This window comes from Dermacentor andersoni, chromosome 3, assembly GCF_023375885.2.
Source record: "Dermacentor andersoni chromosome 3, qqDerAnde1_hic_scaffold, whole genome shotgun sequence".
In the NCBI taxonomy this organism is placed as follows: Eukaryota; Metazoa; Arthropoda; class Arachnida; order Ixodida; family Ixodidae; genus Dermacentor; species Dermacentor andersoni.
The window spans coordinates 178,337,261-178,365,184 of NC_092816.1; the positions used below are offsets into that span (position 1 = coordinate 178,337,261).

At 48.7% G+C, this 27,924-nt stretch overlaps 1 protein-coding gene across 1 annotated transcript in view; it reads right to left on the reverse strand.

Annotated features, from left to right (window-relative positions):
* The window catches only part of LOC140216482 (uncharacterized), a 104,518-nt gene that overhangs the window by 26,783 nt on the left and 49,811 nt on the right, over positions 1–27,924 (reverse strand). Inside the window, exon 4 of the mRNA XM_072286805.1 lies at positions 13,720–13,788. Coding sequence (XP_072142906.1) covers positions 13,720–13,788 — 69 coding nt within the window. The remainder of the gene's footprint in view (positions 1–13,719; positions 13,789–27,924) is intronic.

Genomic DNA, 27,924 nt, shown 5'->3' on the forward strand with positions numbered 1-27,924 from the left:
GTCCGCACAGTACGTATTGCTACAGCTCCACCACGATGTCACAGAGCCGACTACTATGCGCCAAAATGAAAAAGCCGTTCTCGCTCTCGATCTTCCGGGCGCGTTCGACAATGTCAAACACAGTAGCATTCTCGCTAATGTTTCCACCATGAACTGCGGACAGAAGGCTTTCGACTACATCCGCGCTTTTCTTTCTAATCGCGCCGTCTTCATCCACCTCGATTCCACCGAGCACGGCCCTTACCCACTTGGCACACGGGGTACACCTCAAGGAGCGGTCTTGTCACCTCTACTCTTCAACTTGGCCATGCTGAACCTCCCCTCCCTCCTGCAGAAGGTCGAGGGGATACACCATGCGCTCTATGCTGAAGATATTACAATTTGGACCAACACCGGCTCTCCGGCTCAAATCGAGGAACGCCTACAACAGGCGGCCCTTCTAGTGGACACTTACGCCGCTTCTTGCGGCCTAGAGTGTTCCCCATCCAAATTGGCACTCCTATCAGTCTCCCGCCTACCGTCACGCCAGATTTCTCTCCCGTCCGGCCCTGTCCCATCGGTCCAGGACCTTAGGATTCTCGGGGCTCACCTCTCGTCCTCCCTGAACCCTAAGGGTACCATAGCTGCTCTCCGACGCACCAGCGAACAAGTGAGCCGTATGATTCGGCGGGTCTCTACCAAGCGTGGCGGCCTCCGAGGGACCCAGTCCCTCCAGTTGGCCCAAGCGTTTGTGACCAATCGGGTACTCTACGCCTCACCATACCTTCGCCTGCGTCGTCACCACGAACACCAGCTGGATATTCTTCTCCGCTCCGTGTAGAAGCGCGCGCTGGACCTGCCCATCGCTACTTCCAATCGCCGCTTTGCGGCCCTGGGGGTGCACAACTCCTTCGCGGAGCTGCGGGAAGCCCATCGCGTCAATCAACTCATTCGTCTGTCGCAGACGCCTTGCGGGCGCCGCCTGCTACACAGACTTGGCCTCAGCTCAATCTCTAACCCGGTCCCTCCCTTCCCGATACCGGAACTCTGGCGCCAGAAGCTATGGCTGAAGCCACTCCCCCGAAACATGAATCCCGAACAACACCCTGGTCGCAGGAAAGCGCGTGCCGTAGCCCTCCAGGCGCGCCACTCCGAACGCCCCGGCGTATTCTACGTAGACGTCTCGGGCCCTTCCGCCTCAGGTCACTTCACGGCCGCTGTGATCCCCGAGGGTCACCACGTCGATGGCCTCTCGTTCAGAGCCGACACTGTAACTCATGCAGAGGAGGTTGCCATCGCTTTGGCCGCCTCCAATCCCACCACTCGCACTGTCTTGACAGATTCGCGCTCAGCCTGTTCTCGATACATCCAGGGTTCCATCACCCCGCTGGCGGCTAGTCTCCTTCGGGCCGCCTCCTGGCGTTTCAACCCTCACTCCATCAGCATAATCTGGACCCCAGGCCACACAGGTCTTCCCGGCAACGAGGCGGCGAATGCCGCTGCCCGCGGTTCTTTCCTCCGGGCCGCTGCCCCTTCATGTCCTGTGTCGGATCCTGGCAACTCGAGCCTCACACGCTACAGCGATATTCTGGATTATTATCGCACTTCGCGCCGACTCTACGCTAACCCTGCACGCGGTTTGGCGAAAGCGGACGAACGACTACTACGCCGCCTTCAGACCAATACTTTCCTTAGTCCGGCGGTCGCCCGGCACTTCATGCCGGAAATCTCAGGCACGTGCCCGACTTGTCAGGTCCTCGCCGATACCTTTCACGTTGTGACTTCGTGCCCCGCCACTCCACTTTCCTTTTAATCCCCTTTCCCCATACCTACTAGAGAGGCTTGGGAGGAGTACCTGCTCGGCTGCTCTACCTTGGAAGCTGAACGTTCCTTGGTGGCGCGCGCCCGGGCAGCGGCCATTTCCAAAGGCGTCCCGGAATTGGGGCTGCCACTCAGGCGCACAGCAAGCAACTCTCTTATTAACTTCCTGAATAAAATGTTCCTACCCCCACCATCTACCGAGAGTGCAGCCGCGCGCGCGTCTGCTGGCGGTATTATCAAAACCGACGTAGCGTTTCCGCAGCGTCCCGAACCCTACAGGAAACGCGATGGCTAGCGCGCCCATCACAGTATGTCAGCGTAACTGCAGGGGCTTCAAGGCAAAGCGGAGAGCCCTGGAGTATACCGTGCAGGCCCAGCCATTTACACCCCACATTATAGCGCTCCAGGAAACATACACCGACACCAAACTCGCCAGCTATACCGCTTACAACCAACCAGTGGCGCCGGATCTCCGCCCGAGCACCGCCATCCTTGTACACCGCAACCTCACCGCCAATCAACTCGATCTTGACTACTCCGAAGTCCCACACATTTTCGTGCGGGTCCTTCCAAACAGCCGAACCGAATCACCACTCAACATCCTAAACGTGTACAGCCCCCTAAGTGGCAAGAGTACTAATGTAGCCACTCTCCTCCGCAAGGCCTGTGCGACGGCGCGGGATGAGATGCTACTTATAGTGGGTGACTTTAACGCACCACACGCCGAGTGGGGCTATCCCAGCAAAGCCTGCCGTCGTAAAGGAGCCAAGGTTTGGGACACTGCCCAGACAGCGACTCTGACGCTCCTCCTCGACCCCGAACGGCCCACCCGTGTCGGTAACAGCATCACGAAAGACAGCTGCCCCGACCTCACTTTCGCCCGTAAGATCCCAGATGCGTGCTGGGAAAATCTCTGTATGAACATAGGTAGTGCTGGGAACACTATGTTCTCAGCACTAACTGCACAGCCACACACATCAAGGGCCCCCGCCGCACATTCAAACACACCACGTGGGACGCTTTCCGGTACGTACGAGGTCAGCGTCCGCAGAGCCCCATAGACGACCTCGACACATGGACAGATACTCTGCTCCGCGACGCAGGCTACGCCACCTCCACAGTCACCCAGGAGAAGGGTGGGCCCAAAGCAGGTGCTAAACTCATGCATATGTGGGAGGCCCAGCGGCGCCTCCACGCTCGCTGGCTCCGACGCAAAACACAACCGCCCTCTCAAGCTTCGCCTCGCTCGCCTTGAATGAGAGATCGAAGCCTACTCCACCAAACTTAGTCATGAACAATGGCATCAGACTTGCGACCGACTCGACGGGTGGTTGGGATCCAAAAACCCATGATTTCCACTCAAGCACTTGCTTGATCCGACCCACACCAAGTCTGCATCACACAAGAATCTCAACCGCGTCATACACGTGTTTCCAGGCACGAACCAGGAACTCATCGTTACCTTGAAAGACAAATACATAAATACCTCCAGCGACATTCCCACCCCCTTAAATTACAAAGGCTCCCCGAACCCAGACATGGACAGAAACATCATGGCGTCGGAAGTCCGCGCTGCTGTCAACTGCATCAAGACTACCGCGGCCGCCGGTGATGATCATATCACCAACAAGATGCTCCGCAACCTCGACGACCAGTCGGTCGCAGCACTTGCGGACCTTTTCAATCACGACTGGCATAAAGGTCGCATTCCAGACTCCTGGACGCATGCCAAGGTAATCTTCACACCCAAAGGAGGCAAAAGACTCGATCTGGGAAACCTCCGGCCCGTCTCGCTCACATCTTGCCTGGGGAAGGTTATGGAGCACGTAGTTATGAACAGACTCCACACTCATGCAGACAAGGAGGATCTCCTCCGCCCCACCATGTTTGGGTTTCGGGCTGGACTCTCTACCCAAGACATCATGTGGCAGATACAACACGACATACTCGACCCGGGTCTCATCCTGGCGGCACACACCACTCTCGGCATCGACGTCAGTAATGCGTTCGACAACGTGTCGCACGCTTCTATACTGACCAATCTCTCGCAGATGAATGTAGGCACTCACACCTACAACTATACTGCCAACTTTCTTCACAACCGCACTGCTGAACTCCACATTGGAGACCTCTGCAGTGACAATGTCACCATGGGCACCCGGGGAACACCACAGGGAGCTGTTTTGTCCCCGTTCTTATTCAACATTACTATGCGAGGCCTTCCCACACTTCTCGACACCATACCCCACATTAAGCACTCAATATACGCCGTCGATATCGCCCTCTGGACAAACTCTGGCTCGGACGGGGAGATACAAGATTCACTTCAACAGGCAATCGACACCGTGCACCCTTACGTGCAGGCAAACAGTCTCGTTTGTTCGCCCACCAAGTCTGAACTGTTAATTATACGAGACAGACGTGTTCGCCGACCCGTCCCCGACCCTCAAAAGCCGATCACGCTCCATGTTGCCGCCCACCCGTACAGACCATCCGCGAGTTAGGCATGCTGGTGCAGAACAACACCCAGAACTCGGAAACCATTCAACGCCTCCGAACCACAGCCCACCAAATCAACGACCTAATCCGCCGCATTGCCACTCGCTGCAGGGGAATGCGGGAGACCAACCTCTGCCGCCTCACACTAGCCTACCTCATTAGTAGGATTGTCTACACCTAACCCTATTACCACCTCTGCCGCAAAGACGAAGAAGCGGCAGATAGCATCATCCGCTGGGCGTACAAGGCGGCAATGGGACTGCCCCAGTCCGCCAGCACACAGCGACTCCTCCAGCTTGGAGTATACAACACCCTCACAAAGCTGATAGAGGCACACAAGACTGCATAGATACACCGTCTTTCTCGCACCGAACACGGTCGTTACATTCTTCATCGTCTTAACATCAACCCTACAGGTGACATCCACCCCACTGCTCCCCTCCCGACTGGAGTCTGCAGTCGGCTGGATTTAAACCCATCGCCAAGAATATGGTACCCGGCCGCCACGATAGGCGCCGCCTACTGAAAGCACAAGCCTTACACGTCAGCTACTCCGCCGACGAACATGCCATGTACATGGACACTGGGAAATGCGACTCTAACAAATACGTAGCCTGTGTAGCGACGCCAACCACCGCCAATCAGTGCCGATACAGTGCGCACTCACTCCTTCACCGCTTCGGAAGAGGTCGCGATCGCGCTAGCCATCTCGGATCCCCGCACAAGCCCGGTTCTCAGTGATTCTAAACAAGCTATCCAAAATTTCTCAAGAAACTCTGTCTCCCCGCCACACACATCATCCGCGGTTGCGCTCTTTACAGAACAGTAAGCTTTGTGTGGGTACCTGCTCACGCGGGGAACTCTGGGAACGAAGGGGCCAACCATTTAGCCCGAGGCCTAACTAACCGGGAGGTCCGGCCCCTCGAACCCAGATGCGCTCGCAGAGGCCCCCAAATCCTATGCTGACATTACCAACTTCTACAAGGAGACGAGACGCGTGTACCCGCCTCCCCACCCGGACCTCTAACGAGCGTAGTCCACCATGCTTCGCACACTGCAGGCCGGTTCAATTCTCAGTCCATTCTAGGCTTTATTTAATGCCTGGAGGGGATTACGACCTCGTCTGTACTAAGTGCGACAATGGATTGTTCGGCACTCAGGCACACATCCTCTGGGGATGCGAGGGTAACCCTCCTCCACAATCATTACTGCCAGCTCCCTCCAGGGGGGTTGGAACCAGCTGCTGGCAAGAGCAGACAAAAACGCAACTCGCACTCGTCTCGTGGGCCCAAGACGTCGCCCCCATTTGGGAGCCACACTAGGCCTACCTGCCCTAACTTCCTGCCTAGGAGTGGGAAATAAAGTTGTTTCTCTCTCTCTCTCTCTCTCTCATAATCAGAAAGTGGTTTTGGCACGTAAAAGCCCCTAAGTAAAGAAATGCATTTTCCTGGTCTGAATCGCCCGAAGGTTTTACAGAGACGAGGGGCGAGAACAAGTATAAGTGTTGGATGCGGTCTCGTTAATTTTGGATATTAGGGACAGCAGCGATGGACGCAGGGAGGTGGATATAAGGGACAGCAGCGATGGACGCAGGGAGGCTCATGGTATCAATTAGTTTGAGCAAATGTTTTTTCCGACAAACCGGCGCAGCAACCTTTTGCGGATGATCAATGCGAGACTATGACCGATGGACCAACTCCTGCCTAAGTATTTAATCAAACTCATGTATTTTATGGAAGAGGCACAGTCGAGAACACTTTTGGCGCATAGCGAGGTGCGACAGGTCAAGCGTTAGTTTCAGGCCGGTAATACTAGAATAGCGACTAGAGTTAGAAGTAATGAAACGGGTTCTTCGATTTTGGGCAGACTCTAAAGGGTTAGCTAGTGTTACATGCAAAAAATTTCGAATTAAGGAGGCATACTGAAGTGTGGGTCTTGTAAAATTGAAACCTTACATTAGTAGTGGCGCGTGAAAAGTTTCGACGCAAGCTATCTAGCACGTGCTTAACGTTGTTGACAATGTAATTAACATGCAAGCTCCACATGGCTTCTTTGTTAAAATGATGCCGCGATATCTGTAAGAAGTAACAGCAGTTAGCGTTGTGCTATAAAGAGTGTAATCAGCATGATTTGTTGCGTAAAGCAACAGGGAAACGCGCATGCTTTTTATTTTGTTGATGTTAGGCTTCAATACCCAATGCGAAAACCAGCTTTAATTATTATGAAGGTCAATGTCTAATGAAGTACGGTCACAGGTGATAAAGCTTTTGTGGTATATTAAGGAGCCTACAATAATAGAAGAAAACTTTTTGTAGGAAGGTCATTGATGTAGGAGGGCGAATCAGAAAGCCTTTGCGCCTATTTTTGTTAGCCAAATTAAGGTACATAGAGGTAAGTAAAAGTATATGTAGTATATTCCACGTAACTTACACTATTTTTGCACATAGTCTCCTCACAGGTTCAGACACTTGTCACGTCGCAGCACTAAATTTGAGGTGCCCCTGTGGTAGAATTCGTCCGGCTGACAGTGGAACCACCGTCAGACTGCTATCATGGCTTCGTAGTTGCACGTGAATCGCTGTCCTGTCAGCAACTTCTTCAGTGGACCGTAACGTGGCACTCACTACGGGCGAGCTTCAGCCTGTATGGCGCGTGGTCCAGACTTGCCGAGTGAGATGACCGGAGTTTCTCAGCGGGGCTGATTGCCACATGTGGCATTGCATTGTCGTGGAAGATAACCGCATGGCCCACATCGAGAACCCCTTGGTGTCTTCACCTGATGGCGGCCAGGAGACGTGACGGCGTGGAACAATGATTGTCGACATTGGTGTTGCATGTTGTGGCATGAAATCCAGCATGAACGCTCTTCGGCGATCTCAGAAGACGCACGTTGGCTATCCGAATGCTCATTGTCATGTATGTCTTTACGGCTTTTTGCGAACTCACAACACAACCACCTTACACTTCTTAAAGCGAGAGATGTTTCGCCATGCATGGGCTGCATATCCCTGTGCATATCAGTGGGCGTTCGTCCCTTGCTCGAATGAAAATAAATCAAATTTCCTTGCTCGTACGCCATGTACGTGTGAATCACAACCGCCAGCTTCAATACCTGGCCGCAGCGCCATGCCGCGGAGCTACCGGTAGATAAGGCCGGGCCGGTCCAAGAAAGGGCCACCACTGCGAAGAGATATGTTGACTTCACAATTACACCCATAATTTGGCTAAAAAAGAAGGGGCAATGACTTTCTGATTTTCCCTTATGTAAAAGAAAGTGCAGTGGTCCTTAAACATAGCTGAAGCAATTGAACGTTCGGAGTGACGACTACAGATATTAAATAAGGTGACTTCAACCATACTGAGTGTTGCTACACAACTAAAATGCTAATCGCATTACTGCCAACAATAACCGTGACATGAGTTCTGCCATAATATTTTTTACCGTCGATTCTTCAATACTTCATCATTCATCATGACTGAAATGTCCGCCGAGCAGCGTAATCATCACTCGATAATTTCCGAGCTGCAATGATTGTCTGTTCGCTCCAATGCAATTGCCTCACGGTCTCTAGGTCGTAAAGCACGTCTTTGTTATCCACAATGACATTGTGCATCAACGGGACTGCCAAATTGACGGCCGTGGGTGGCTGCTTATTATTCCATGTGACCTACGCTACACAATGTGAGCCATTTCCTAGTAGGCCCCTAATGCGACCACATACCTAGGGCTAAACAACCAAACCCTCGTTACCTCAGTAAGGAAGCCTTCATTTCGAACGACAGAAACCTGAGCTAGTCGGTAAGGATTCATTATGCAAAATCATACTGAGGCATTCGTGTTGTCCACTTCTCTACTCTTGCGTCCTGTCTGCACGCCTCACATCATTTAGGTGAGGCCACCTTATGTCACTCTAAAAGCTTCCTGTTCTATCGACAACGTTATCGATCTGGTAACCTATGTTCAGCACAAAAGACTTGTAAGAAGTTATTTATCGCAATGTTCTTAGACATAAAGGGAGCCTACGACAACGTTCTTCATCACGCCATGCTTGAAACATTGGAGTCGGTGGGCCTAGGCGGTCCGTTATATCGTTGGACACGCAGTTATTTACATAGGCGGTCTCCATTTCTTAACACTGAAGCTGGCCAACCTCGCAATATTAAACGCACCATGGAGTTCCACAAGGCGGTGTCTTAATTCCCACGCTTTTCAACCATGTACTCATTAGTCTCGTGGAACGACTTGCGAACGCAGTTAAAATATCAATGTATGCCGACGACATCTGCGTCTGGGCCTCTGGTATAGGCAGGTTGCGAACGTAGTTCCCGCGCCTACTAGGGCGGCCCCCGCGGCGGCGAGCGCGGAACCGGCAGGATACGACCGGCCCACTTGCGTTCGGAAAGCCTGTCTGTGCACTGTTTCGCGCGTAGCTGTTGCCTTTTCTGAGCAATGCCGAAGTTCAACCGGAGCTGTTGCGTAGTGGGCTGCAACAGCACGTACACCAACTCGCGAGGAACAAAGTTTTACAGGATTCAGGTTTCCAAGCCGACCGTATGAAGCAGGACGGCGTCAACATGGATAGCGCTCGTCTGACGGCATAAGCTGTTTTATGTTCCGGCGTTATGCCAAATGCGTTAACGCTGAATTCTTTGCTTTTACAGCGTTGATGGTAGCAACGGGACACCTGCCGTGCGTACCAGGATATGCAGCAAACAAAGTAGTTTGTTCCCACACTGTACCGCAGTAAAGCTGTGGAAGTCTTTCGCAATCCTCTCTCATTCAAACAGCGCTAGGGCTTGCTGAGAGGTTTGAGGAGGGGTTGCAGCTGTTTGAGCAGGCATACACCCTTCTGCGCCAAGCATATCAACTAAGGGGCAGTTGAGATCCCCAAAATTTGTGACGACGTGGTTTATTGGAACCTCCTTTGCACGCACTGAAAAATCGTAACATAAAAGTATCGCACTTCCAGTAACTTGGGCGAAAATATTTTCCCAGCGTAGTGTAACACAACTGGTAAGTTCCTCCCCTTTATTGTGTTTGGGGAGAGCAACGTTAGAATACCTTGGGTAGGCCTTACGAGTTGTTCGTACGCCTCACGTTCTTGGATGAGATGTTTTAGATTCGTATTTGCCGTCCTGTATGTACAGGGAAACTACCGCGGCGTCCTTGCACTTCCTTGCGATGCCAGCACGGCAATCGCAGCTCTACGCTAGGATTTGTCTGCTGTCGCCGGTCTTCAAGAATCCATGTCGCCAATAATTACATGCGTCCACACCGTAGATAACTAAGTAACTTACGCTGAGCTTCACGCATCTCGCTGGTGCGGTATTTTTTGTTTGCGGAATACACCTAGCAGTCACTTCCGATCAGTGCGAGTTCAACACTTCCCTCACGTCGTAGACGTGCCCCACTTCAAATGGACGACTTCCTTTATCTAAATACTTTTCACGAAAAAAGCTGTGAAGATCTTGTAATTCCAGAAACCCGGTTAAAATTAATATCGACACGCTGTTTCACGCCATCACTACCGTTTGACAGGGCACCAAACACGCAGACCGAGATGCTGACACCGTGAGTAATCCTACCGCATTCGCGCAACTATTCGTCAGATGGCGCTAGGGATCGGAAAGACAGGGCGCCGCCTAGCACTTGCAACGTGCCCATGATACGGCCGCAGGTACGCGGCAGGCTTCAAAAAGATGCCACGTCAACATCGGCATACTTAAATGAACAAGGCCTCAAGATTTCGCCAGAAAAATGTGCATTGGTCGCGTTTAGTCGAAAGCCAATGAGATCATACGATGTCTCAATCGATGGTCAAAGCATACCTTATGTCAGCACGCACCGATTCTTAGGCGTAGTCATTGACCGTGACCTTTGCTGGAGTCCTCATGTGGCCTACCTAAAGAAGCGCTTGACGGATATCTCTAATGTGTTTAAGTTTCTTGGAGAAAAAGTATGGGGTACTTCGGTACATGCAATGATGCAACTGTACAGGACGCTCTTTCTTGGGTATTTGCGATACAGCTTGCCTGTGCTGACCAAAACCTGGAGAAGTAATATCCGTACACTCGAAAGCGTCCAGGCCCAGGCATTTACTGTCTTGGATTGCCGCGGTGCTCGTCAACGGCTGAAACAATTGCCATTGCACACAATTTCGCAGCCAAGACCCATTTAGTCATGGAAGCGCTCAGAGCACACGTAAGACACCTTGCTCGAGCCCCTGCCCATCATCTAACCTTACTGCCAGAGGATCGACTACATGCTTCCTATTGTGAAAAAGTCCTGGTCTATCGTGCATACCTTCCGTCAGGTTATACAGCTCCAGCGAAAGTTCCGTTTCCACCATGGTGCTTGGCTCAAGCAAAGGTTCGACTAACGGTACCAGGAATACGAACAAAAGCCCAACTCTCGTACTAAAGCAGCTTTCACTCCTCTTGCTGTACGAGACGTACAACGAGCATCATCATCTACATACTGACGCTTCAACCACGGTGAATGGGTCTGCAGGATCGGTGATCTTTCCTGCAAAACCTTCCACCATAAAGATTCGACTATCTCACCAGACTACATCGACTGCCACGGCGCTTGCTGCTATTCGTTGTGTACTTCGTGTAATTTGTGAAGAACTACCCAAGAAATGGAGCGTGTTCACCGAGTCCAAGGCTGCTCTTCATTGTTTGTTTTCTGCCTTACGCCGAGGACCCCACGCACAACATGTTCTAGAAATCAGACTGCTACTTCACCATCTCGTCGAGCAAGGACACGACATCACGTTACAGTGGATTCCAAGCCACTGTGTCATAATGGGCAATGAACATGCCGACGCAGCAGCACAATTTGCACATGAGGAGGGCTTGCAAGACTCCATTCCATTCTCAAGAACAGAAGCTGCAATGAAAATCCGTGCGCATGCAAATGAAGCCATCAAAACTTTATGGAACACACCAAGCTTGAAGCATACCCGTCTACACTGACTGGACCCATCCTTTCGACTTCGACCTCCATCTGGACTCTCTCGACTGGAAACAGAAGTACTTTGCTGACTGGCTTGGTGTCGCCTACACAAGATCTTTCGCCTTCCGAGTCGGTATGGACGACAGCGCGGCTTGCCGTCACTGCGGCGGCGAGGAGACTATCGAACACGTACTTTGCCACTGTCCTCAATACAGCGCGCACCGGCTGTCACTAGCGACCGCGTTGGCACGCCTTGACATCAGGCCACTTTCAGAACATACAGTTTTGGAATGCCGACATGAACTGTCGTCGCAGCAAAAGTCGGTCAAGGCTCTGTTGACCTTTGTACGTGACAGCGGCTTATTAAAAAGACTACAATGACCCCATTCCTTCCCTTCTCATATTTTTTTCTCACGCTTTCATTTTCGTCACGCTCTTCTTTCCGTCTTTACTTCCCCTTTCCCTTCCCCTAGCGCAGGGTAGCAAACCGGAGGTTTTTACTCTGGTTAACCTCCCTGGCTTTCTCTCATCTGCATCTCTCTCTCTCTTGCTTGCTGAGGGACCCTCAGCGAACGCTTCCTTGGTGCTTCCTCGGCAAAAGGTAGCTCCGAAGCTACCTTCATGCGTCCTTACGCATCTCCAGGCCCTGAACGTGCGCTTCACCTCACTGCTTAGCCACGTGACGTTTGCTTGCGCATGCGCACTGTCGCACGCCTGCGGAGAAGCGCGAGCACGGTACGTCTTGCCAGGCATGCTCGTTTCAGTCGCACGTTCGGCATGAGTAGCGTTCCTAGGCGTTGCTAGAGTGTTGCTAGGTGTTGCACGACGCCGGCGGGGCCACTGTTGCAGGAGGCCACCGAATTTTGCGCTATAATGTGGTATTTTTTGCGTTTAGTAAGCCAAACTAGAAGAAAGAGTGCACGCGTCTCTATATCAGCGACGATACATCTTTTTATTGAGTAATGGTGTTCGTGTAAAGCTTTTAAGAGATCATCTCGAACCCAGGCATGTGTCAACCATTCCTTACGTAAAGACGGGCGAAGGGAGCTTCCAGAGTAGGCTTGCTTGCTCCTTCGGTCCTTCCCTGTAAAGAGGCCTCATGTAGGGTTAGCAAGCGGTCGAAGGAAAGGAACGTTTCATTGTATGGGCCCCAGTCCCGATTTTTACTCCGATACTACTTGGCGTGACGTCTACCGATACGTTCGCCACTGTGCCCAGTCCTGCTGTGCATCCGAACGCCGCAAGGCATCCCCTCACTGTCCAACTGGTTCCCTGCAACTCATATGCCATCTTCGACTGGTCATTTCTGAGTGCTCTGTAGCGCTCTCGCGAGCGGCGTTGTCTTCGGCTGGTTGAAAGAGGGTGCGCGCGCTGCGTTCGGCTGGTTCTTCTCGATTGCTCTCCCCCAACTTCAAGCGCTCTGAGGCGCTCCGCGCCCTGTCGATGGAGCAGTCATCGAGATTGAAACGTCATCGCAGCGCCGCGTCGCTGCTGTTGGCGATGACCCACCGTAACCTAGGTAACCTAGGCCACTGCATGCTGGCGTTTCGACGAACGCTCGTCCTGCCGGTGCATCTGCCCGTTTCCCCGGCAGCGCTGTGAGCTTTGGTTAAGCGGGCATCGGACGTTGCAAGTAGTCACGTGGTTTGGAATCTGTCAATTCCTTCTCCGTGAGCGAGTTGCTCGTTCGGCTTGAGCGCTTGTCCTCTATCTCTGAGCTCGGGGAACGCCGGATCTGCCCCACTCTGCTTCGGGGGATGGAGGCGACCAATCGAAGATATCATTAGACTCCCCGGCCTGACCATTCAATCATGTAGAGGTCGTTGTTGAAACGCCCCCCTCCAAGAGGCCCGTTGGCGACCACTAGGTAATTGTTGCCGCAAACCATTTCACACGGTACGTCGAAAAAACTACGCTGCCGGCGGCCACCGCTACGAATGTTCGTTGTTTCTTTCACCATCACCCTATTCAGCGACACTGTACACCAAGAGAAAACTAAGCGGCTGTGGCGGCGTCTTGCTATTCACGTCGCGCGACTCAAACCGAGCTCCTGTCCATCTGTGGCGTCTTTTTCCTAAGTCTCCCGGATGGCTCCTTGCTCCGTGGGAAGTGCTTGTCGTGAAGAATATCAGTGCCAGCATAGACACTCTTCTACAAAGTAAAAAAGGAAGGACGTTGATGGTCGTGGGTGGCGCTCCGTCAGTTTTTTTTAATCTTACATTCTGTCGGATTTGTTAATTATTTAAACAATAAGTAGGAAACAGCTTATGAGACACAAATGTCAAGTGCTTTGGCCAGGAACTGCAACCTCTGTTAACCTTAGAGTCTGAAAGGGTCTGGACACTAGTTATTATGTTTGAAAAGCACAGAAGACATCGGAAATATTTAAATTCATACCTTCCAAAAAAGTTCTTCCATTTATTTATTAGTCATACTTTTCGACAAAGATTAGAAGTACTTACGTAACACGGAGTAGAATCTGTCAACCTTGAAACGGAAGTGCCATTTTTCTGTGTACAGCTGATCCATATCTGTAGCATAAGATTCCATAAAGAATGGCTCAGTAAATTAAGTATGTATAGAATGAAATACAAAGGTAATCATATCAAATCAAATCAAGTTTATTTTTCCTTAAAGAAATGGAGGGAGGCGTGAACAAAATGTGAAAACTAGTTCACTTGACGGAGGTTCAGGCCCCCGTTTATATGACGGACAGCCGCGGTGACCAGGAAAAAAAATAAAATGAAATAAATGCACTTAGTAATAGAGTTCATTCGTAATTATTATACAAGTGTGATACAAGCACAGCTATGAAAGTCCAAAATCAAGAAAGGGGCTGCCAGATGGAATAGCACACTGCGGTATAAAATTTGTAAACAGGGATAAGGTGCCTCAGAAAGGCTGGCCAGCGTTTCGATAGGATCACCTATCTTCGTCAAAGGCGGCCTCGTAATCCTCGGCATGTTTGTTTTAAAGGGTTAGTGCAGTGACGTCACGTGCGGGTGTTGTCGCTGGCTGCTGGTTATAAAGGGAGAGATTTCAGAGGTAATGAGCGCTGTCGTCCGATGTCTGTGAGCTTCGTTCCCAAGACGAGGGGACGAGAGCGGGAGAGTGGGAAGGCGGGGAGGAAAGAAAAGAAAAAAAGGGGAAAAAAACCGGGGCGACATCAAGACGAAAAAAGAAAGAAAGAGAAAGATCAAGAAAGAAAAAAATAAAGAAAGACGGGAGCATGGGAGGGCGTTGGGCAGGCGAGAGGTTAGAGAGCATTCAGGGGTGTCATTGACGGCATGTTTTTGTGGCATTAGAAGAGCCGGTCAGGCGGTCAGTGCGCGAGTAGCAGAAAAGACAAAAAAAAAACATGAGCTGAAAGAGTGACTTGAGTAGCATAGCAGCAATTGGTCGAGTACTTCTGAAGCAGTTTAGATGGCGACGAGGAGTCTGCGGTGCAATATATGGAGTGGAAGGCAGCGGCATAGTCTTTCAAGGGGCATTGCCCCAGTCGCTCAACGTAGGTGTCGTTACGGAGGCATCCAGAAATGGCGACACCCTGGGTTGAGCGCCGAAAAAGGCATATTGACTTCGGAATGTGCTGGTGAGGGTGCTTCAAAAAATATATAAAAAAGGAAAAGAGAGGGGGGAAACGAAACCGGAATAACAAATAGGAGGGTGACATGCGCAGAAGCGGGCGGGGGCAAGCGTACATGGGAGAAGGGGGTCATACAGTTGATATAAACGTAAAAACCTGAAAGAGTATATTATATTTAGTAGTAGGCAGGAAAAAAAATTCGAAATGGAAGAGTAGGTGAGGTTAAGAATTAAGGTTAGCCGGTGGCTAATGTATTTTGTGTCTAGGCTGATGATATGACAGTTTCAGATTTAAGTTACCGCTTTTAAAGATTCTAAGTTGCCACGTGCCAAATTAATTCCCGTCGGGTGTAGGCAATTAAACTTGTGTATGAGGTATGATTCCGTATATTTCCTTTCGCGAGGTGAACGGAAATTTGTTTGTAGTATATAAAGCCTTGCTTTGTCAAATATATGACCATGTTCATTAAAGTGACTGGCTACTGCATTAGGTAAACTGTGTTTTGTGTCCGCGCGGTGACCGTTGTGTCTTGTATGAATTTGTTGTCCAGTCTCACCTACGTATTGTTTGCTGAAAGCGGCACATTCTAGACAGTAGACTACGTTGCTTGATGTGCAAGTGAAAGCCAAAGTTACCTTGTGCGCGTAATACGACGCTGTACTTTTTACTGTAGTAGTAAATTGAATGTGTTTGCATGTAGAGCACCTGGGGTGGCCACAGAGACTGGTTCGCAACTTCCTCTTTGTTTTTAGTTTGGCACGCACAAGAACATCTTTAAAATTAGTGTTGCGTCTGTAGGCTACTCTGGGCTGGTCGGGAACAATCTTATTAAGTATCTGGTTGCTGGTGAGAATTGGGTAGTATTTACTGAGGATGTTGTTCACGTTTGGGAGGGCGTTCGAGAATTTAGTAGTAATAAGAGGTGTTGTTGTTCTTGTGATCCTCGGGCGGGGCTTGAGGATCCCGGCTCGATCAAATTTGGTTGCAGCGCTGTAGGCTGTTTGAAGGTCACTGTTTGATTGGTTCCTGTTTGATGGGGTTTCTTTAAGGCGATCGAGTCCATCTATGTAGTTTTGGTTTTCAACACAAATGCGACGTAGTAATGTGGCTTGGCCTTTAAAGATGCCTTGTTTGCAATGTCTGGGATGGTGGCTCGTATATTCTGGGTGCTGTTCTTTGTGGAAAGGTTTGCTATACAGCTTTGTATTTAGCACCCCATTGTTAATGTATATTGTTGTGTCCAGAAAGTTTCTGCGCTCAGTTGAGGATTCTGATGTGAATTTTATTGTTTGGTGAAAAGAGTTTAGAAATGCTACATATTTATCTAGACTGTCTTGACCATGTTCCCATATTATGAGTATGTCGTCTATGTACCGTAGGTATGTGTGGGGCTTGTCAGTGCAGTGGGATAGGAAATATGTTTCTGGAATCCCCATAAATATGTTCGTGTAGGTTAGTGCAAAAGGCGGACCCATGCTTGTACCATGTATCTGTAGGTAGTAACTTTCCTGAAATTGGAAGTAGTTATGTGTTAGAACTAATTTAAGGAGCGACAAGTAGACTTCAGTAGGGTGTTGTGCATTGTGTTTAGACAGCGTTTGTTTTATCGAAGATAAACCATTAGGGATTGCAACGTTGGTGTACAGCGCTGTGACGTCTAGTGTTGCGAGAATTGTGTTGTGGGGTAGTGCGCCTTTAGTATTAATTTCCTCTATAATTCTTAGCAGGTAGGGCGTATCTTCTACAAATGACGCAAGTGCTTCTGGCCAGTCACCAAGGTAGGGGTTAAGAAACGTCCCTTGCCCCCATCTTCATTTACTTTTTTTTCTTTGTCTCTTTGTTTCTTGTCTTGGTGTCGCCCCGTTCTTTTTTGTTTTTCTTTCTTTTCTTTTCTCCCCGCCTTCCTACTTTCCCGCTCTTGTCCCCTCGTCTTGGGAACAAAGCTCACAGACGTCGGACGACAGCGCTCATTACCTCTGAAATCTTTCCCTTTATAACCAGCAGCCAGCGACAACACGCGCACGTGACGTCACTGCACTAACCCTTTAAAACTAACATGCCGAGGATGATGAGGCCACCTTTGACGAAGAAAGGTCCTCCTATCGAAACGTTGGCCAGCCTTTCTGAGGCACATTATAGCTGTTTACAAATTTTATGCCACAAGCACAGGTATGAGTAACATAAAAAAATAAAAAAAGGAATATAAAGCATATAACAATGTGAATGAGGTTAATTGGAGAAAATTATACTAAGCACACATAATATAAACACAAGGTGTCGTAAAGTCACATAACAAAACATGTGCGTAAATATTTTTTTATTTACATTTTCTATTGCAATCTTGTTCTCATATAGATGATTCAGAAAAACAGGGAGAGTGTGTCGAAGCATCTGCGTGCCATAATATGTACGGTAATATGGCACGCTGCAAATATATGTATGACGTGTAGGGTAAATGCATGTCTTCAATTTTAAATGATCAATAAAATCTAGAATCGTCTCAGGGGTGATATTTTGTATGTATCTTATTGCCAGTGTATATGCGTAAACACTGGGAACGCATTTAAGGTCAAAGCACCTGAAAAGTGGTTTAGTATTGGCGTGGGAAGGCTCACCAGCTACTTTTCGAACTGCTTTCTTTTGTACAGTGTGGCAGAGGGTTAGGTTTGTAAAGGTATTTTACCCCAAAAAAGTAGGCAATAATTAAAGTCAGAGGCAAACAGTGCATAGTAGACAGACAATTTATTACTAGATGGTAAAAAAAATTGAATTTTAACCATATGCTGACAGCGTTTGACATTCGAGTAATTATGTAATTGATGTGGGTATCCCGGGACATATCTTTATGAAAGTATGCTCCAAGTGTTTCAATTGAGTTTACCACCTCCACAGCACAATTGATAAGAATAAGGTTTCCTGTTCGTGCGGCGGTCGATTGTCTTGGAATGAAAAGAATGGAACAATACCTTGATTTAGGCGAGTTGATTCCTCTTGACAGTTTTCATAAAAATTGCTAAAGACGAAGACGAAGTCGAAGGAACACATAAGACAGGATTGGAAACGCCAGTCATGTCGTATGTGTTCTTTCGACTTTGTCTTAAGCGCTTTTTATCAAAAGAATGATTTTGTTTTGTTAGGATTTGTCTCTACTGAGTTCAATATACTCCATGCACTCAAATTCTCAAGGCATTCATTTATGTCACGTTGAAGCGATTTGCAATGAGTATAACGAAATAGAAGTGTTGCGTCATGTGCGTACATGACGAATGTTGGTTTTTGCTTTATGCTAGTAATATCATTGACATAAAAATTGAACAACAGTGGTCCAAGAATACTCCTTTGGGGAACCCCGTAGCTTATCGGTTTAAGCGTAGATAAAGTACCATCTATAGCAACACTATGCATGTCGTATGAGAGATAAGGAGATAAGTATTGCGCAATGTTGCAGTTTATTTAGCAACGTTATGCGGTTTAGACGGTTGAATGCCTTTGAAAAATGGACGTGCAAGCGAGCTACGAGCTCCTTTTCTTCAAAGGGTTGCAGTATAATTTCTTTTCGAGCTAAAAGTACTTGCTCAGTGGTCCTTTTCATACGAAAGCCATATTGAGCGGTATTTATGATATTGAACTTTTCAGCGAACTTTGAAATTCGGTCATGCATTATCTTTTCCAAGCCTTTGGAAAATACGAGCAAAATAGAAATTGGGCAATAGTTTGACAAGTTGTGTTTGTCTTCCCCACCCCCTTTAACAACCACAATAACTTACGATACTTGCATCTTTTCAGGGAACTTTCCCGTAGAGAGAGCTAAATTAAAGACATGAGCAAATGGTGCTGAGATTAAGTCAAGTGAATAGTTAATAGGTTATATTTGTATGCTGTCTATGTCGCATGACCTGGTATTGCTTAATGAAGCGAATATTGCACGGACTTCTACTTCACTTGTCGGTTTAAGATGCAAGCTGTTTATGTTTCTGGGGACCATTCTTGTAGCATCAGGGTGGTAAGAACTATTGAACATGTTTACAAAGAAGTTATTAAACGCTTCTACAAGGTTGTAACCATAAACAGGTTTGTCATTTAAAATTATTTCAGCAATGTTTTGATGTGCACAGGGCCGCTGTAATAGTTAGTTAATTTTCCTCCATACAAGATCTGCTTTGTCATTCTGATCACTCTGGAAGAAATTGAATAGATAATTGCGCTTCGGATTACGTAGGAGACAGTTAGTTTTATCCTGTGTTGCGTAAATTTTTTCTAGTCTGCAGGATTACATATGGCCAAGAACTTCTTAAACGGATTAACTTTCTTTTTTATCATTTTGAGGCAGTGGTTTGTTATCCAAGGTTTTTGTGACCGATTTGCTCTTTTGATTGAAACTAAAGGAAATGATTGATTCTAGGCTTCCTTAAATGAAAATAGAAATGCTCCGTATACCTTCCTATGCCTTTGTAAACCTTCGCATATATCATTGAAATATTGCAGCTAGTAAGCTTGTTTGTTATATTTATCAGAGTTCATTTATATGACAGAAAAGTAAAATGTATCGCAGGCACAGATAATGTCAGTATTGCAAGCTACATATAGATCTTGTGTAGTTCCGGTTTGAGAGTGGACAAAGTTAGAAAAAGTGTTGGCAAAAGCTTTCCTGACGGCGGCCATCAGGAATCTTATGTTGAAAGTCATGACGGCGTCCCTCGACCCTGTGCGCAAAGTGTCGGGGGGTATTACCCGCAGCGAGTGACTTAAAACGCTTGTGGGGTTTAACGGGATTAGCGTTCTCCCAGGTATACTTTGTGGCGCAAAATACATCTCTTTAAAAGGGACAGAAGAAAGGAAGACAGTGAAGCGCCAAACTACCACCTGTTTAATGACAGCGTGAACAAACGTATAGAAGAAAAGACAACTTCCGCTGATGCGCAGCGAGCCAAGGTGCGACAGAACAACATGGTCGACAGAACAACTTGGCTCGCTGCGCATGCGCGGAAGTTGTCTTTTCTTCTATACGTTTGTTCAGGCTGTCATTAAGCAGTAAGGAGTTTGGCGCTTCACTGTCTTCCTTTCTTCTGTCCCTTTTCAAGAGATGTATTTTGCGCCACAAAGTATACCGGGGCAATCGAAGCACCAACTTGCCCAAGAAGAAGTCCTTTCGGATTAGTGTTGCTTCCGTAAAGGCAGGGGGTGGGGGAGCAGAGATCACCAGATGTACGCATTTTTGTGGCGGTTGTTTGAGTGAGCGTGACCGAGCCCTTAAAAACCGGCGCTCGAGATGAGACAAGGAGAGGTTCGCTGGACGCAGCCCGGAGGGCACTTTGCTGTGGAAACAAGCGTTGCCCTCCACTAGAACCTGGCTCTTCCTTGGCGTTGCAGGCGTGCTCTCGGGCCATCCGGAGGCGCCATCTCCGGCCACCACAAATCACGAACATTCTTCTCAAACTGGCGCAGTAGAATACCGGATCGGCAAAGCCCAAAGCGAAAGACACATATGAGCCTTGGTGGAGATGGGCTGTTTCGTCAGCGTCACAATCAGGCCGCCTTTTAAGATGATCACCTGCCGTCGCAAGAGAGGCGCGAAAAGGGCGAAGAAACCGAGAAAATTCGGAAGGTGTTGTTACACCTTTGAAGTGCACTAGCAGCAACCCCAATGACCAGCAGCCGGAAGAAGCCTATGGCGAGGATTGCGGGCGTACAGTGGAGTGAGAGCGGATGAGCAAGGAACGTCTGCAAGCAGCAAGTCTGTCATCACGTGTTCAGCGCTTCGATGAGGACAGCTTCGTCAAAATGACAGCTGCAGCAGACGAAATGCTTGGCGCAGTGAACGAGCTGACCACGTCAGAACAGCGAAGATAGGTGGATCGTAGCTGGGGCAACAGTGTTGCGTGTGCTGGCAGGCGTTCCTGTATTTCATGGGCACATTCAGATTCTGCACCATCACGGGCATTGATACTAGCGAACCAAGAAACTTCTGAGCACACCAGCGAGAGGAGCAGCGCGAGAAAAGCAGCGAGAGGAACAGCGAGCGGTGAGCATCAGTTCCTATGGTGAGACCCGTTTCGTGCTCTATTTTGGTTCTCAAGTGCACGCATTTGCGTTCTGGCAATTTCTGCGAGCTTGGCAATATAGACGACACACATCAGAGATCGGATGTTAGTGGCAGCTCCAATGAACCATGTCGCACTCCCGAGTTCACCATAGAAATAGAGACCCTTAGTGTTCAGCTTGACATAGAAAAGTGAATTTCTCGGGCTTATTACAAGATGCAGCGCAAGCACGGAGCTAGACGAGCGGGATAGGCAAGTACGCTAAAGAGTTAGGGGCCGTCCTCGCTTCCATGCCCGTGAGCGACACCATGATCCCGGTGTGGCTTAAGAACGCCGACTCCTTGCTGAGGGCCCCCCAAATTCCCGAGGAAATGAAGGGTCGTTCCCGCACAGAATGCAGCAGAGCTTTGATAATAAGATTAGTCGTCTACTGGCAGCGGCATTTCCTCAGTTGCTTGTTTGCTGCCGTAGCCGAATCTCTCCTGCGAAACGTAAAGAATAGAGCCGGAACGGAAAGCATGGAGATACAGCGACGGACAGAGAGGCCCTCGGTAATGCCTTATATGCATAAAGTCTCGCACAACCTGAAGAAAGTCGCGGACAGGCATCGTGTTCCTGTGGTCTTTGCAGCTCCTAATAAGTGTTCCAGGCTCTGCCTTAGGATTTGCGTTGACAGCAAGCGAGGTTGCAAAACCAGACGTGAACAGCCCCACGTAAGGTGTGCGACAGGAGTTGTACATTCAGTTCCCTTGACGTGTGAAAATATGTAGATCGGCCAAACCGAACTGCATCAACGACCGGGTCAGGGAGCACGCGCTAAAAGTTAAGAAAAAGACGACAAGCACGCACATTTTATTGCTCATGTCATCACGTGTGGATGTGAGGCACCTTCTTCTGAGACTACTATCTTAGGCAAGTCTGCAAACCGCATGGCTCGACTTGCTTTAGAAGCATTCCATATTCACGAAAATTCACCTATCTGTGTAAGCGAAGCATCTATTTTTTAGTACTGTGCCGAACAGGGCTTGTGGAATTCTGCTGTCTAATGTAAGCAGCCTTATTTTTCACCTTTTAGTGACTTTTATCACCTTCGCATGGAAAAAGGGGCGTGACACTTGTGCGTGGCTCACTTTGTGATATCGGAGGGTGTGTCGATTGGAATAAACAGCTCGTAGTAGCCCCGTGTCCGCGTCTTCCGCGTCTTCTTTATGTGTATGCGTCTTTGTTGTGCTGTATTTAGAATTTGCAGTGTTACTCAAGGCGACATGAAAAGCTGGCTGCAGGTGAAACATTCAGCAGAGCTGACGGCAAGCTTTTAGGAAAGCACGGCGCATAAAGTGAGAACAAACTACCACGAGACTACGACGACAAAATAGCTACTTTCTATATAACAGGGCAGACAACCTTATGCGAGTAACTTGCGCACTGACAGCATGCTGTGCTTCGCTTGCGGAGAGCCGAGACAGTTTCAGAGCGATTGGAAGTCGCTGCGTGGCATCGGCCCTAGTGATTTATCGCGTAGCAAAGAAAACTAAAGGCGCATGTGAGAGAACGTTTTCTGTTAGGACCTCCCATAAGCACACACGCAAATATCGTGTAGCTGAGAAATCCGCGAGTACATGAAGCGCACGGGTGCATTTGGTCAAGGTGTTGCTGCAGATTTTATGTACGTTCCCCTCGGCCTTGCGTGTCGTTCAGGCAATGCTACTCAGCGTGCACCATTGCTCTGCGTGGTGACACCGGAGTATGGCACGAGCACTGACTTACTACTGACTCTAGACGACTATGAAAGTCTTTGTCTCGCCCTGCGCGAGTCAGCACGTTACCTCGAAATCAGTGAGTGTGGCTTAGTGGAGGTATTGCCTGAGCAAGAGGTTACTTTTATGAGGGAAACAGATGTAGATTCCGAAACCCGTACCAGCTACAATAACACACCACGGGATGCCCTCAATGAGAGGCCGAACACACGCGTGCTGCGAGGCCAACGTAAAGCTGGGTGATGAGATGAAGGACAATGGAAACAGCGTGATCTCCAAAACGCAGGAGGTTGAACCAGCTTCAAAAGACAGAGGAGGCAGGTGAGCGTTTCTGACATACGGACCACCGGAGATCCGTTGCAGATGGGTTGTACAAAAGAAAGTGAGTGGCTTAGACTATCTGCTGAAAGCACTTTGGCGAAAGAACAAATATTCGATGAATGGTGTCGTCAGCTGCAAAGGAGCTATTCAGAGAAATAAAACTGGTGAGCTAGTGATAATGTTTTTAGCATAGGCGATCATGTACATGTAATGCAGAATGCATCAGGAGGTAACACGCAACCGAAATGGCGTGGTCCTCTAGGTTTGAAGGGACGAAGGCGTGCTGAAAGCTGCTTGATAGTTGATTTCGCAGGAAAACTGAGAAACTGGTGCATGCGAATAAAATGAAACCTTAGTTCGCACGAACTAATAATATGGGCGTCGTATTTGAGGCTCACTTCGAATTTGAGAGCCTAGAGATCGTAGCACATGCCATTGCGCCTCGCGAACAATATGTGGTGGCCACGAAGGCAACTAATTTAAGCACTCCCCAGAAGGAGAAGGCAAGTAGAGTGCTGGATGATTTTCAAGGGGTGATGTCGAACAGACCAGGTCAGTGCGAGCGGGATGAGCACCAAATCACGCAGGTTCCGGGGGCTAAGCAGTAGCGAGCACTCACGTACGAGTTGTCGATGGCTCTCAGAGCAGAATTGGAAAGGCGAACGAGCGAGCCGCGGGTAAAATATTTGTGGCCTAAGGTAGGTTCTGGCACTGATGATACTGATTCAGATAGGGTTCACGCCATCCAGCAGCTCAGGCCACCAATAAAAGGACAACTAAATAACTGAGGACTGTTCTGGGACTTCTAAATTATTTATCGAAACTACGTTCCAAATTACTGTAGCATAGTCCTGCCATTGACGGGGCTAACGAACAAGAGAGTCCCAAATACATTGCCATGGACAACAGGGGTAATATGAAATAAAAGAGGCCTAGTATAATGTAGTAAAAGATGCCCTCGCATCAGGTCGTGGCTTAACAGCACCAGTCCCGGGTAAGCAATTCTACTTGACCACGGACGCCTCAGAGAATGCGGTAACGCTTGCCTTTCTTATAGGGCTGATGGAGATGAGTGTCCTGTTGCATTCCTCAGTAAACAAGTTAACACCACTGCGCAGAAGAAATGGTCTGCTATCAAGCGGGAGGCGTTCGGGATTGCATGGGCATTGGAGTGCCTAGACAAGTGGCTTTTCGACACAAAGGTCAGGATTAGGGCTGACTACGTCCTGCTGAATATCTTAACCCGCTCGGCGCCCTCCAGTGTAGGGCTCCCACTTTGGGCATCGGTGCTTCAAAAGTATGATCTGGAAATCGTGCACATAAAGGGTGCGCTCAGTAAGGCTGCAGATATTCTTTTGCGCCTCAGTCAGAAAATACAGAAACAAGCACTTCTCTCCTCGAACATTGAGTTTGCGATGCATTGTTTATTCTGAAATGCAGCCCAGATGTTTATCATTACTTTCAAGTAGTGCTGTTCTTTTATTGTGTCCGCTATTTCTATTTTCTATTTCTATTCTTAGATGTGTTGTTAGATGCAAAGTACTCGTTTTGATATGCTGTACCGTTGCTTTGGTTTCGCCGAAAACTCTTTATTTTTGTGTTAGACTGTTGTGTGAGTACGTTACTACATCTGGGCTGACTATGATAAGTTCGCAGTATGTTTTGGCGTCTAAAAGAAATGGTTATTTTGGAAGTATTCGTACAGGCACGGTAGTTTGCAGTGAGTATTGCATATTACAGTGCGCTGTTAGAATGTGTTAGTGACGTGCTGTTGACGATTCAAGCCGTGCAGTTTACGGTCGTTAAGCTACCACGTGCCAGTTGCTCCTATTGAGAGTGCTTGTAGAACCAAGCACAGCTCGGAGCACATCTCATATGCCAGGACAGCTGCTTGGCACAGTTTTTCTTTATGTGTGGCTGTGTCGCACAACCAGGACATCGCGGCAACATTCTTGAAAGGGCAAGGTTGGAAATTAAGGTCTTTGTTTCATACGTCTTCCTCCCGTTTCTTTTTTTGTAATTCTGAAAGAAAACGTTTCTTTTTTTGCCACGTTACGTGAAGAACAAGTGAGCAGTATCATTTTTGAAGGGGGGAGAGTCAGTTTCGGAGTGTAGAAGTTGGGGAATTTGCTACCACTAACCATGCTTTTCTTAGCTGTCTTCTTCTTACTGGATGCAGCACCATTCAGCAATGCACATGGGCGGCGTCAGGGAAATTATGTTGAAAGCTGTGATGGCGTGAGCAGAGAGATGACAAAGTACACGTGGGAAGTGTATTTCGTGGAAGTGAACTGTGGCGGTGAATCCTAAATTTAGAGATGAATAGAATTCGGCTGGATGCGGGTTTTTCAACCCAGGTTGCACCAGAGGGCCAGCTGCCGGTAACCGTTTGCTCAAACGGGCATGACGGGGGCAATTAGCCGGCAGGAGTGACTGAAAACGCTTGCCGGGTTTGACGAGATGAGTGTTTCTGCCGTAGGGGCGCGGGTGGGGGAAGCAGAGACTGTCGGAAGACGTACGAGTTTTTGTTGCTGTTGTTTGACCGAGCGAGTCAAAGCCCTTGAAAACGGGCACTCGGGATGGGACGAGGGGAGTTAGTCTGGGAGCAGCCCGGCCGGACGCTTTGGTGGAGAAATAACCGCTGTCCTGCACCAGACTCTCGCTCTTCCTTCGCGGTGCCAGCGTGCATACGAGCCATCGAGGTACGCCATCTGAGACCACTACCACAAACCACGAACATCCATCTCTGACTCGCAAGAGCAAAGAGAGAAACCAATTTTTCGTAGGTCATCATTTGAAGACCCTGAAAGATGGCTCTAGAGATACAAAAGGGTTGCTACGTCTGACAATTGGAACTACGACGACAAGTTGCAGCATGTATTTCCTCATTGGACGATGCCAGGAGGACTTGGTTCCAGAGCCAAGAATCTAACCTGATAACTTGGGACCTGTTTCGCTGCACCTTCCTGGACACGTTTACAAGCGTTGTGCGTATTGAAAGTGCCGAAGCTCTGCTAGAAGCTTCTGTGTAACTTCCTTGTGAGCACACCACAATATTCACGGAAATGGCTGACCTGTTGTGACACGCCGACATCGACATATCGGAAGAATGTTCCCGTCTTCATGCTGCGTGTTAAACACGATATCTTCACGGAAATGCGATACTAGGTGATATCGGCATCGATATCTAGGCGAAATTGCGATACCGAAGTACTACGCTTAGACGAGCTAAAGAAGACAATCAGTGTACGAGGAAGTGCGTAAACTATTGCTTGCATGGCAGTCTCAATGGCCTCAATCTCCGACATCATCTGAGTACAGATGCAGGGGTCACTGGGAGTTTCAGAAGTGCATCCTGAATCGCTTCAGCCGGAAGGACTGACCTATGCCACCGTAGCCTTCCGCTACGTTCCCCCTCAAGGCCAGGACCAAGTCCCTCCGTTATTCTGTCGCCAGCTGCTGCCGCCAGATCACGCACCTGTCCATCCATGCCACACGCCAAGGACAAGAGACGTTTGGCTCATTTTGACCATTGCCCGCAATGTTATCCCTGTGCAAAAGCGGGCCACATGCAACACTGGCGTCCATATCACGAGATGGGACTGCGAAGTTTCGCTGTCAGCTCACCGCGTCCCCAACAAGGGGAAAGGTTACGCATAATCACCGACTACTTCCAATCGGATCACTGGAGACCTAAGGCCGAGCCGTTCATAGTCACCACAGTGCTACCTGTCGCCGCAGCACCGACCGTGTACTAGGGTTGCCAACCGTCCCGAATTTAGTGGTAAATTCCTCACTGGTCAGTAAATGTCCCATGTCCCGACTCGACCTACTCTGGTCGGCCAAATGTCTTGACATTTTGCTTCTACTGGATAACAACGAACACAGCCAACCTTTTTATAACACCTGTCATCACTTTTGTATGTTAGTTTTGTAAATGCGTGTGCCTTCTTAGAGCACTTCGTACACTTTCTGTGTCTACATATGTATGTGTGGATGTGTGGATGTTTGTTTGTAGTGCCACCGCCACGCGCCGGCTTTGCGGCGGCCAAATGGCCTTGACCAAGAGTTCTTTGGGAAACACTAAATAGCATTCCTGCTGCTGTACACACCTAACATATAAAACGTTTTGTCGGTGGCAGCACTTCTTGTCGCTATCTGGTTTCACTTTCAAAAACAAAGGTTACGGCGCTAAACTGACGAGGACGATGTGAGACACAAACGACATATACCGGCGCAAACTATCAACACAAACTTCAAACCAGCAACCTTTGCTTTTAAGTCAACAATCAATTAATTCAGAAACAAATTTTGTAAAATCGTGCTACCTTTGAGTCACCACGTGATTTGTCCTACCGTAGTTTTTTTCTGTACTGTTGCATTGCCATTACATTTGGCAGTTTTGTTTTTATCGTGGTTGTAGTCCTGTTGTATGCCCTAACTGCTCTGGCCGTATTGGTAGCCATATTAGTCAGGAAAGTATGCTGCATTTTTTATTGTAAATTATGACACGGCGTGAGTAAAAAAAAAAATGTTATATTTTGCTGTACGTACGCACACATTGGCGGCTCCTCGCACTGGCAGAACCGTCCTCCGCCAGCCACTCCACCCCTAACCTCCCACGTCGCGGCTTCTTAAACTCGAGTTGGCAACCCTAACGTACACTGGCACAACCTGGAGCCAGTTACTTAGCCCTTACCCGGAAAACAAAAAGCAGAAACTGATTAAGGTGCTGTTGCTATACGTCAAAATGCCAAATAGCCACCGCCACTGACGATGACGCATCACGACCTTTCTCGACTACGTAGCAACAAAACCCCGCCATCCAATAGACCAAGTTATGCTTGAATTTTGTGCGTGATTACGAAGAAGCTAATTGGCGTTATGTGGATGTGGCATTTATTTCGGTATGTTTATTTTGAGGTGATGATCTCGAAACATGTGTTCGTGCTGTCAGGAAAC